General features: G+C 41.7%; 1 protein-coding gene across 1 annotated transcript in view; it reads right to left on the minus strand.

The window, feature by feature from the left end:
• LOC116978466 (uncharacterized protein KIAA0232-like) overlaps positions 1-13,348 on the minus strand; it is a 69,370-nt gene that overhangs the window by 22,180 nt on the left and 33,842 nt on the right. The window contains exon 3 of the mRNA XM_033029619.1: positions 5,822-5,912. Coding sequence (XP_032885510.1) covers positions 5,822-5,912 — 91 coding nt within the window. The remainder of the gene's footprint in view (positions 1-5,821; positions 5,913-13,348) is intronic.

The following is a 13,348-nucleotide window of genomic DNA, read 5'->3' on the forward strand; positions in this document are numbered from 1 at the left end:
CATTCATCCTGTACTGATCCCCCCCATTCATCCTATACTTATCCCCCCATCCATCCTGTACTGATCCCCCCCCCATCCATCCCGTACTGATCCCCCCCATTCAACACCACTGACATCCCACGCGCTCTCCCGTTACAATTTTACATACTCCAACCAACATGTACTAATTCACCCACTTCAATCCATCCATTCCGCACCGATTACCTTCTCAACCAACCCCCCCCCCCCCCCGCTATCTATCCACCCCACACTGATTCACACTCCCCCCCCCTCCCTGTCCCTATTGTGTTGGAAATGTCTTCAGAGCGGACATTGACTATGTTTGTTAACGGAATGCAATCAAATGTGTTTTAATTCCCAATATTATTATTTGTTCTAGTCCATAAAGATGGATTAATTAAATTGTGAACACGTGAAACATTAAAACTGCAGTGTTCGATTGTCATTGCTACCGTTGATACGTTATTACAGAATTAATTTTAATGGCAAATCAATGCTCTTAATATGGAGTATCAGTACTGTAGTTATTTAATGAGCAAGATTCACAACTATACGTTGGATTTATCCAGGTTTTACTTCTACAGTCGGTCATATACATCACCAATTTGGTCACGAGATATTTCAGTTGAAATTTTAACGTTAATTCTGAAGTGGGAATGATGGAAACAGCGTTTATCAATAACTTAAAATAAATCTGGTGCGTACAAACTGGGTATCTTCATTACTGTTCACAAAACGGACATCTAATCTGAATGTCCGGTAATGTGGCGTTTTGACACCTTTAAACATATTACCAAAAGAACATTTGCTGCAGTTATGTCCTTTGGCCATCTCTTGTCAGTTATGTAATGTTTAACCTGTCAGATGGGTATAGTCGGTTTTAACAGCTATTATCATAAAATGCCTTTTAGAAATTTCCTTGCAACCTGTATATTTTGTTATGGATAAATTATGTGGGAAGCGAGAGTGTTTCTGTACCAATAGCAAAAACGACCCATGCTATGGCCATGTCATGGTAATTTTCGGTCCTTCACAGAAAACATGCTTGCATCAATCTGTAGTGTGCATGGTTAAGCATATATGTTACCATGGTCCAGGATTTATTGACACAGGTTGATCATACGCTGAATAATCCAACCACATTTTTGTTTGGAAGTGGAAAGAACTAATAGAAATTGCATTAATTGCAATGTGTAAAAAGAGTTGCGATACTGTATTATAATTTTGCTGCATGTCATTGTGGTATATATCATGTCTTGATTGGTGAATATGTTTAGTTTGTGACTTTATTTGAAGCAGAAATAATATGTGAATGCTTCATTGAGCATAATTCCGACTGGTAACTCCGCACTTCGTCCGAGCACATTATCGTACGCGTCATGCAAACCGTCTTAAATGACCACCTAAACTGTAATTTGACAACCTAAAAAGCTGCCAACGTTGCCCGGCTGTCAACAGGGAAAAAAAGTTAAGTGAGAGGTCCAGGGGGTAGAGTAAAAGAAACAGTCCGGGTTTTCATAGGAGCAAGAATGTCCAGGAGATTGTGAAGTCTATCATTGTAATGCAAAACCAGATCATCAGTGTTGCCTAATTTATCTATGTCGAGGAGATTGTTAATTCCAACAGAGAGAGTAGGTAGATCAATATTCTTGATGTTACGAAATGAGATGGAGCGAGACTGGTTTGTTTTGGGTAAGTTGACATTAAAAGAAATGAGCTAATGATCAGAGATGGGCAGATCAGATGCAGTATAGGTAAAAGGGTTAAACCAGAGCAGCAAATTAGGTCCAGGATGTGACCTTTGTTGTGTGTGGGAAAGTCAATGTGTTGCTGTAATCCAAAACTGTCTAGAGTTGAAGAAAAGTCCCTTGTAAAAGTGCTGCTGATATTGACCATGTGAATATAACGATCACCCGGTATTATAACATTTGGGGACATGGAGCAAATGGATGTTAAAAAGGAAGAAAAATCATTTAAAAATATATTATTGGGCTTGGGTGGGCGATAGATAGTAGCTAAAACAGTAGGGACGGGTTCACTGATTTGTAGGATTATGGATTTGAATGAGTTATGGGCAGAGGCAGTGACAGGAGACACTCTCCACTTGTCATTGTAGAGCATTGCGACACCGCCCCCTGCGATTGACAGGTATAAACAAACTCAGGTGGGACAGCCTCGTTGAGCTGTGTGTAGTCATTCTGACGCTGCCAGGTTTCAGTTAGGCACAAGAAGTCGAATTTGTTGTCCTGTAAAAGATCGTAGACCAGGGGACCCTTGTCGGCGAGTGAGCAGACGTTGAACAGCCCGACGGAGACACTGGTGTTGCCGAGATTAGCGCTAGCCGACCTGGTTAAGTTAGTTAGCACATTGTGTTTAACAGCACCATGGTGCTTTCTCGGGGGAAGAGGTGATGATGACCATAAGGATCTTATTGGCTTTGTGTCATCAATGTTGAATCACGGTGGATATATTTCCGACGATACGAGCCAGATTCAGGTGAGGATGTAACACCGGGGGTGGGTCGGACAGGTGGGGTCGCAGCTGGAGAAATTCATCCACCGAGTATTGGAGAATCGGTGTAACAGGATCAAGTATGGATGAGAGTGTGATCCAGACAAGCACAGTCCATAAAAACAAGCTGTTAATCCTCATTGTGGCCAGCGATGTATCCAAACGCCGGCGGCCGGAAACAGGAGCAGCAGGTAGTGGATCATGAGCTCCAGCAACCAAAAGACAAAGGGAATAACAGTCAATATATGCAGGTTATTCCATTAAAGTCAGCAGACAAGTTGCTGACGTGTGTTGCCAGATAGATTCCCTGCTCAAATTGCAATAAGAAGTAGTAGGAACCGAATAATACATAATTCGTAGAGAGAGCAGCGGCAGCTAATCGCGCAGCGTTCACTCTCACTTCCAGCAGCCATTTTAAAGTGACGAGTGGAAAGGATTGGGGATGTGCAAAGTTGGGGGGGTGCTTCAGTCTACTCCATGACAGAAGGGGGAGGAGTTGTACAGTTTGATAGCCACAGGGAAGAAGGATCTATAGCAGGAATGCTAACCTTGAAGCCAATGAACTATCAGTACAACCTTTTCTGGCTCAGTAATGCCTTTTAATGAAAGAAATCAGCAACTTTTACCATGTGGCATGTAAATTACGTCAGACTAATCAATGCAGTTGATTTCCAACTTTTGAAATGGTCGAGCAAGGCACTCGATTCAAAGTGAAATTAAGGATTGATAGTACGTGCTGGCCATATCAATAAAGTGCAGACACAGTGAACAAAATAGAAATCTGCAGTTCATGTCTCTATATTTAACCAAATACTCTTTTAAAACTAATTATCTTACTACCTATATCCCGAGTCAATAGTTTTGCCACAGGAAACAAGTTCTGACTCCATCAAACATTTCCATCAAATCATCTCCGCTCTAAGAATCTTTTCTCCAAGTATACCATCAGCCGACTATGTAACTGAAGTCCTATAAACTTGATGTTATTCCAGTAAATCTGCAGTATCTTTAGGCCATGGCAAAATTTGTCAGCTACAGCCTTGTCAGCATTTTGTGAGGCTTTATTATAGAAACACAGAAAAATAGGTGCAGGTGTTGGCCATTCAGCCCTTCGAGGCAGTACTGCCATTCAATATGATCATGGCTGGTCATCTAAAATCTGTACCCCATTCCTACTTTTTCACCATATCCCTTGATTCCTTTAGCTCCAAGTGCTTAATCCAACTCTCGCTTGAAAACATCCAGTGAATTGGCCTCCACTGTGGCAGAGAATTCTACAGATTCACAACTCTCTGGGTGAAGAGGTTTTTCCTCATCTCAGTCCTAAATGGCCTACCCCTTATTCTTAAACTAACCCCTGGTTCTGGACTTCCCCAGCATAGGAAATATTTTTCCTGCACCAAGCCTGTCGAATCCTTTAAGAATTTTATATTTTTCTATAAGATCTTCTCTCATCCGTCTAAATTCCAATGAATACAAGCCCAGTCGGGGTGGAAGATTGCAACCTTCACGTGGTCCGCTCTGTTTCGACGAATGCAATCAACCCATGCGTGCACAATCAAATAGAACAAGTTGTCCTTCAACTTTAGGCTGTGCACTCCATTCGCAAGAAGAAGAAGCAGCCCTGTCGACCCATTCTTTCATCATATGTCAGTCCCGCCATCCCGGGAATTAACCTGGTGAACCTACGCTAAAACTGCTTTGTGCTTGATACCTTTATTTCCTAAAGATCTTTAAACTTAATCTGTCAGAAAGTCATATATTGCAAGGTCTCTCAGTTCCTGTAGACTCTTTAAAATGGCACGATTTATTTACTGAACCAGAAAAGGTTGTGGAATCAATGGTCATGGCCCAAGGGTGGCTGGAGTGCAGGTAAGGGTCAGCAGTGGCAGGCATGACTTGAAAGCAACCAAGGAAGCTGTGTGGGCTGGCAGTGGCAGCAGTAGGTCCAGCTTGGAAATGGCACGAGCCATGGTGGTGGTGGGGGCAGCCAGGGCTGCGACCAGCCGGGGAAGATGGCGTGTACAGCCATCGGCAGGTCCCTCCACTATAACTGAAATCGATTATAAAGAAGTTTGTTAAAACGAAGTTTTACTGTATATTAAAAACAGACTAATGGAAGAGTAGTGAAGAGGTGTGAAGAGTATTATTAAAGTGAAAATAATTTTATATACAGGTTTCCGTAGCATTATTATGAAATTCTGCCCTGACATTATAAAATAGATCTGAAAGACAACTCGACAACTCAGTTTTATTACTGCATGGTGAGTAAATGATGACACAAGCTGTTAGTTTTGTTTCAAGGTTTAGCACATACAACTCAACTCCGGATATTATCACCATTGAGTCCACTGATGTCTATAAATGGAAAATACTTTTGATATTTGGCAACAGCACTTGTACGTGAAGTGTACATTAACAGTTAATCATAGAAGACGACAATGGCTAACAACATTGTATAGTAATGTGTGCCAAAAATACCAATTTTAACTGGATACTTGCTTTTTGTATGATAACCAAATTTGGATGCAATTTATTTTCTCATAATGTCACTAAAACTATTTTATCATGCTTCACAATATACATAACTGGTTTATATAACATCTCGGAAATGTTATGCCATATTGGTGATGTTTTAAGTATGCAGATAAGTGCCATGTGAATTAAATACTATTATTTGGCCAGATCAATACATTGAAATATTAAAAAATCTTGGATATATAAACTTACACAAAGTAATTTGCCTTTTTCACAAATAATCACATTTCAAGAAAATGAGACGATTATTTCTATGGTAAAGCAGATACATTATGTATGAGGCTCCTATGTGATTTGCACAGATTATTTAAATCTCAACCATAGGTAGACAAAAATGCTGGAGAAACTCAGCGGGTGAGGGAGCATCTATGGAGCGAAGGAATAGGTGAAGTTTCGGGTTGAGATCCTTCTTCAGACTGAAGAAGGGTCTCGACCCGAAACGTCAACTAGTCCGTAGCTCCATAGATGCTGCCTCACGCGCTGAGTTTCAACAGCATTTTCGTCTACCTTATCAGTCTGAAGAAGGGTCTCGACCCGTCACCTATTCCTTCGCTCCATAGATGCTGCCCCACCAGCTGAGTTTCTCCAGCATTTTTGTCTACCTTCGATTTTTCCAGCATCTGCAGTTCTTTCTTAAATAAATCTCAACCATAATCAGTTGTAATGGGTTGGCACTTATGTGTCGTACACCCACACAAAAATTTGGGTGCAATTGCCCATCTAATGTACCATATTGAAATGAATAGACTGACCAACCTGCTAAATTACTGACCTGTATTTTTTGTGGAAAGGTGACCGTCAGGAAGTGAGCAACAGGTTTCTCCAATACATTCCTTGGATCTTTCTGATTCAGGTGGGGAACCCTAAATAAACATTATTTTTGTATGACTTAATTTAGAAAATCGCTATAATTAATACACAATCCATTTGGACATATGCAAAATTTACAAATACAGTTAAGAGTTCATTCGACCCAATGCAACAGAGCTACATTTTGCAGGCACAATTCAGAACTATTCTGCTGTTAACCAGTCAGTGTACTTGGGAGTCAACAGATTCTTGAACTCAGCAAACAGTTCCCCAGCTACTTCTATAACTTTATAGCAGCTGCACCTTTATGTAGCAAACAAATGAAAATGATAAATGGCGCTGGGTAGTGTTGTTTGGAAGATGACTCACTTTGCCATTGTCCTGTGCTTATTGCGACTGTACTGCTTCTCTGCAGTACAATCACAGGTACAATATTGCAAAGATCCAGACGGGAGCATGTAAAACTGCTTCTTCACCTCCAGAATCACCAATCTTGATGTAATCAGGCAAATTCTGAAAATAATTAGTTTTTTTGTGAAGTTGCTCTGCTTTGAAGTATCCCATCACTATTGTTTATTTACTGAGGGCTTAAACACATACCATCACAATTAGTGATCATCTTCCTGAAGAGATGGGAAAGTGGTGGTTGGTGGGGGAAGGGTGTGAGGAGGGTAGGAAGACAAAAGAGGGAGAATAATCTATCTTGGGGCTTGTGACCCCATCAAGAAGCTTCACCCAACAATGGAAACCAGAACCAAACCATCCTTTACAATTATCTGGAACCAAAGTCCTGCAGAGCATTGGTAAGAGGCCAATCATCTCATCCACTAATTGAATCTGGTGGTCTAGACAGCAAAAATAAGTTTATTTGCATTGAAATAATTCCTTTTTAAAAAAAACAAATAATTGAAGGGTTGGATGTCCTAATACGATCAGCCATGATCATATTGAATGGCGGTGCAGGCTCGAAGGGCCGAATGACCTACTCCTGCACCTATTTTCTATGTTTCTAATACTCCACACATTTTAAAAATCATCTAAACCTTGCCACTATATGTTTACACTCTAGCTTGAAATCATTTCAAACTTGGAACAACACTTCAAAGAAGACAGACACATGATTAACTGAAAGTAAAAGGACAATCAAATGGAGATATAGGAAAGTTTTCAACATAATAAGGGTTACCCTTTTGAAAGCAGAACCTGGCACAAGATTGGGGTTGGATAGAAAGCTGTATAACCTATCCATCTTGCTCAAATCCTACATTGTGCCTACAACATGTTTTGAAGTACAGCACTGCACTTCCGGGTACACTTCTTCCTCACCTTCACTTTTAATTTTTTTTTAAAGGAAAATGTTATTGAAATTTGCATTTTGGTACATCTGTTCAATTTGTTGATCAGATGCAAACATAGGATACAGCACACTGTCCTCCATAATGTTTGGGACAAAGACCCATCATTTATTTATTTGCCTCTGTACTCCACAATTTGAGATTTGTAATAGAAAAAAAATCACATGTGGTTAAAGTGCACATTGTCAGATTTTATTAAAGGGTATTTTTATACATTTTGGGTTCACCATGTAGAAATTACAGATGTGTTTAGACACTGTCCCCCCATTTCAGGGCACCATGTTGGGACACATGGCTTCACAGGTGTATGTAATTGCTCAGGGGTGTTTAAATGCCTTCTTAATGCAGGTAGAAGAGAGCTCTCAGCACCTAGTCTTTCCATCACCCTTGGAAACGTTTATTGCTGTTTATCAACACGAGGACCAAAGTTGTGGCAATGAAAGTCAAAGAAGCCATTATGAGACTGAGAAACAAGAATAAAACTGTTAGAGAGATCAGCCAAACTTTAGGCATACCAAAATCAATTGTTTGGAACATCATTAAGAAGAAAGAGAGCACTGGTAAGCTTACTAATCGCAAAGGGACTGGCAAACCAAGGAAGACCCCCACAGCTGATGACAGAAGAATTCTCTCAATAATAAAGAAAAATCCCCAAACACATGTCCGACAGTTCAGAAATACTCTTCAGGAGTCAGGTGTGGATTTGTCATTGACCACTGTCTGCAGAAGACTTCATGAACAGAAATACAGAGGCTACACTGCAAGATGCAAACCACTGATTAGCCATAAAAATAGGATGGCCAGGTTACAGTTTACCAAGAAGTACTAAAAAGAGCAACCGCTGTTCTGGAAAAAGGTCGTGGACAGACGAGACGAAGATTAACATATCAGAGTGATAGGAAGAGCAAAGTATGGAAGAGAGAAGGAACTGACCAAGATCCAAAGCATACCACCTCATCTGTGAAACACAGTGATGGGGGTGTTATGGCCTGGGCATGTATGGCTGCTGAAGGTACTGGCTCACTTACCGTCATTGATGATACAACTACTGATGGTAGTATAATGAATTCTGAAGTTTATAAACACATCCTATCTGCTCGAGTTCAAACAAATGCCTCAAAACTCATTGGCCGGTATAGGAGTATATTATCTTTATATTTTATATTCTTGGTGTTTGTAATACTTGAGATACTTAAATATTATCCTTTATCTATTATCCTTTGTACTAGCATTGCTCTGCATGTTTGGATTAGCTTGTTTATGTTGAGATAAGACATTTGTTCGCCTTTGCGTATTTTGTTTATATAAATTGAGGAGGAAGGTGTTTGGGTTCTCCCCTCAAAGCTAGCTCAACACTTAGCGTAAATCTGTTGTGACAGTTATATTACCGTTGTAACTTTGTAACACCCCTAGCTGAGATGACTAAGAGAGATAAAGGGGGCCTAAGATAGGAAAGTAAAGATTGGGTTCTGCTAGCTTAACACTTAGTGTAAATCAATTGGGCCAATTATATGATCTTTGTAACTCCGTATCAAGCACTTGCTAAGAGAAATAAGGGGCCCAAGAAAGGGGAAGCCATGTGGTTTAAACAAGGGTGGATTACGGAATGGAAAATTACTGGAGAAGGAGGAGAAAAGTAAATGCAAGTGATTGGTTATTGCTGAGGGAATGTTTGCAAGTGATTGATTATCGATAAGGGAATGTCTGCAAGTGATTGGGTATGGAAATGCACCGGGGGTGAGACATACCATCTTAAACATGCCATAAAAAGGGACAGCTCTTGGTTTGGAATGAACTCTCAAGTTTGCTCTTTGAGTGTTCTTTGCTCTTGAGTGATCCAGTCTTAATTTGCAAATAAAGGTTTGAACTTCTTGAAGAATTCTCTGCGTCGCCAGAGTTGATTTTGAGTATCAGCAACCAGAACAAAATTGGCGCAGCGAGCAAGGTCGGAAAGAGGCCCGTTTAATAAAAGACAAACAGTCAAGGGGGCTTCCCAGCCCCTCAGTGGCTTCCAGGGACAACATGACAAGGGTGGCCACCCGCAAAACGATAGGCGGTTTTCCGCATCATTTGAACTTATAACCTGTTGAAAACGGGAAGCCACTGGGGACACAGAAGCGTCTAGCAGTCAGAGGGCCTCTCCAACCCAAAGAATCTGTCACTAAATTATTCCAAGAGGTGACCCGGAGGAATACTCGAGAAGACTGCGCAGTAGGGTAAGTAGAATATAATAATCTGAGAAAGTAGATTTTGTGTGATAAGAATAAGATCATGTGGATACCGCCCTTAGAAGAGAAAGTGGTCTGAATAGACAAGGCATCCTGTGGCTACCATCCTTAAGAAGAATAAGGGGTCTGAACAGGCAGGATAAGAATAACAATTGTGAATATTGTGGAGATGGATTGGAACAATTGAAAATAATTTAATTGCTATTGCATTGCTAGCTGGAACATGACCAGATTTTATTGCTTTTTCAGACAAGCTTTCTGGTTGAAAAAGGTCAATCAGATAAGAGAGGCCCGAAAGGGGAACTAACTGACAACGGGATAGCCATGAGTTGGCATATCCTATCATAGAAAAACAACGTGGGACATTACCTAATGCCCCTGATATTCTGCATTTGTGACTAGTTTTGTATAAAAGACCCCAGGATTTCTATTAATTAAAGTGGTATTTTGGGGAACCAGAAGTATCACTGAATTCTTCTGGACTGTAACATCTCCGGCCACTCCAGTTTGACGTAAAAGATAAAAGCTTGTATGGTTTACTTTAATTTGTTGTATTTTGCCTGTTTTCTAAGATGCGAACATCATCATTTGGCAAGCCAGCTGTGATTTCGCTGGGACTATCAACCAACGACTGAGTAAGTGTCCGCAGGTTCACCGGGATCAGATGGGGAGGGAAAAGGGCACTAGTTAGACCCTTTGAGACTGACCCCCCGCCCGAAGAAGCTCCCCGGAACACTGAGGTCCTTCATAGTAGGTTGATCTGGTTCCCTGCTGAAATTCTTAGAAACAGACGGTGTATAGAATAGTATTGTAACTACAGGAACGGGACGGAATAAGAATAAGGACTACGACTGGACTGATTGATAAAGTGCACTGAACAAGATAATACAATGAGTAAGGTAACTGCAGTTAAACTACTAAGTAAAGTGTTCCCTGTATCTAAAGAGGACTATATAAAGCACCCTGAGAAATGGTGAAAAAAGAACGGAAAAATTGCTGACGAATTGGCCCAAGGAAGGCTCTTTCAATATACATATGTGGGATGAGATGGAAGTGTTAATTAAGAATTATAGGTAAGTTATAAACACGAAAAAGAGAGAAAAGGAGTTAGACGTACTTAAGCTGTTTAGAGCGGAAGGAGAGAGGTTGAGGAAAGTATACCAGGTGGTAAATATGACAAAAGAAGGTGAGAGAACCGAAATGCAGCATGAAAGCCAGAAACTCCAAGGGAAAAAGTCGAACATATCCAAGCACCCCCTCCCTATCCAGGCCCAGACGGTACAAAGCAGCGACCGTTAGTAAAGGGAATAGTGGAGATGGAACGAGAGGATGCAAGTTGGGATGTTGAGAAGGAAATAAGGGAATTAGAAGTGCATAACAGGAGGCTGCAGGACCTGAGGAACCAGAGGGATTTTGAGGCATCCTTTTCAGCAGAAGGGGGGAGTGAGGAAAGTGATAGACAGGACTGGAAACTAATCGACAAATGGGGGGGGGGGGGGGGGGGGGGGGGGGGGGGAGAGATAAGGGATGAGGATTTAGTGGAAGATTTTAAAAGGAAGGTGAAGGAATCGCAAAGGAAGGCTAGAATATCTGAGAAGCAAGAAATAAAGATTAGAATGAGAAAGAAGGCACTCCAAGAAGGATTGTAATGGGAAAACACAGGTAGAAGAGGAACAGGAACGGAGGGATAAAATGAACGGGACTATACAGTATATCCCTTGGGGAGACCTAGGACCTGGAAGGGCTAAAAATACCTTGCCCAATGATGGGGCAGGAAAATGGATTAGGGTCTTTGAGGAGGAGAATGCGAGACGGGTTGTTGGCTTAGGGAGATTTGAAGGCATTGTTGGTGAAAGTGATAGGAACCACTAAATTGACAGAACTCTTGAAGATGGCTGGTATAGAAAAAAATGCGGTGAATAATGCAATGGTCAATGGCACGCCATTTGACCCAGTCAGGCAGAGGGTATGGCAGGCCCTCAGACACTGTTACACACTTAAGGTGGACCCCAAGGCATTAAAGGGGAGATCCACTGGAGGGGGGGGGGGGGAGCAGAGGATCCAGCAGCCTATCTGGAGAACCAGCTGAAAAAGTGGAGACTAGTATATGATCTGTGAGCAGTAAACGAGGTGGTGAGAGATTGGCCAGCGGTAGTCCCAAATCCACATGCACTGCTGACTAATGTTCCAACAGAGGCAGCTTACTTTTCAGTAGTAGGTCTTTGGTTGGTGTTTTTTAGTGTGCCCCTAGCAGAGTAATGTCAGTATTTGTTTGCTTTTACATATAGGGGTACTCAATACGCCAACGCTAGGATGCCGCAGAGATTCAAACACTCGCCCCATGTCTTAAATCAGATATTAAAGGCAGATTTGGAAGGCATACCCTTAGAAAGTATATTGATACAATATGTGGATGATTTGTTGGTTTGCTCCGCAAGTGAGGAGCAATGTGAGCGAGACACTTTGACTTTCTTGGAAATACTGGCGTGTGGAGGTCATAAAATATCCAGGAAGAAGCTGCAGTTTTGTAAGCAGCAGGTAGAATATTTAGGACGATTAATATCCAAAGGAGTAAAGGCTATAGCACCGGATCAAATTGAGGCAATAATTAAAGCTCCCAAACCCCAGTCAGTAGGACAGATGATGACGTTCTTGGGAGTGGCAGGATACAGTTCAGACTGGATTGGAGAGTATGCTGAAATTGTGATGCCATTAAGGAAAATAATGAAGGAAGCAGGACACACAAGCCTGAGAAATGTTTGGCGATGGAATGATAAGGCGGAAGCAGCTTGTAACACTATTACAAAGCAACCAGAACAGCGTCTGGATGCCGATCAGCTGTTATTGCACCTCAGGTAAGTTTGGATCTGGAACCCACAGAGAAGGACATAATTGATATGCATGGTAAGGCAATCTTAGCAGAGCAAACGATGTGGAGACAAAGGGGAGCTAAGCAGAACTTGGAGGGCATGTGGACTACTGAAGGATTGTTGGTAGCACCCACACCATTGCTGACCATTCTTATTTCAGAAGTGCATGGGTTAAACCATTGCGCAAGGGTGGAAGTAATAAGAAAGGTAAAAAAGGATGGGTTTTGGTCACCCTATTTACAGGCTTCGCTAGACCACATTTTGTCACAGTGAGGTATGTGCTCAAAGCAATGTTAGAAAGGGAATGCCTACGGGTCACATGCTTGTGTCCAAAAGACCATTTAGGCACCTGGTGGTCGACGATGTGGATATGATAAAGACGGTAAGAGGGAAAAGGTACATGCTAGTAGTGATCAATAGATATAGCAGGTGGGTGGAGGCAGTACCTTCCAAAGATTTAGGTGCAGGGACTGTAGTAAAGTTTCTGATGAATGAAGTAATCCCAAGGTTTGGTAAACCTACAGAAATTAGCTCAGACAATGGATCGGCTATTAGCCAGCAAGTAGTCAGGCTGGTGCTGCAGGCCCTGAGAGTGAAACAAAGGTTTGGGTGTGTGTACCATCCTCAGTCACAGGGCATGGTGGAAAGCATTAATGGGATGTTGAAGGCTAAGCTAAATAGGATGTGTACATCTACAAAGTTGAATTGGATTGATGCCCTGCCATTGGCACTGATGAGCTGACACATACAAACTAATCGAATAACTCATTTGACATCACACGAGATGCTCACTGGCAGACCCATGCCGGTGCCAAAATGGAGAGGTCCCTAGAAGTGGACCAAGTTTGGAGCAGTTAGAGGTAGAACTTAAGCAGTATATGCAACAGTTGACTATGATACACAAGTCTATTCATACACAGGAAAAGCAAAAGATCCCGGAGGAAGGGCCCATTAAACCTGGAGACAAGGTTTGTGTACGAGCCTTCCAAAGGAAGTGGAATGTGCAAAGAAGGGAAGGACGTTCATGGTGGCCAGG

Source organism: Amblyraja radiata, chromosome 11 (genome assembly GCF_010909765.2).
Source record: "Amblyraja radiata isolate CabotCenter1 chromosome 11, sAmbRad1.1.pri, whole genome shotgun sequence".
Taxonomy (NCBI): Eukaryota; Metazoa; Chordata; class Chondrichthyes; order Rajiformes; family Rajidae; genus Amblyraja; species Amblyraja radiata.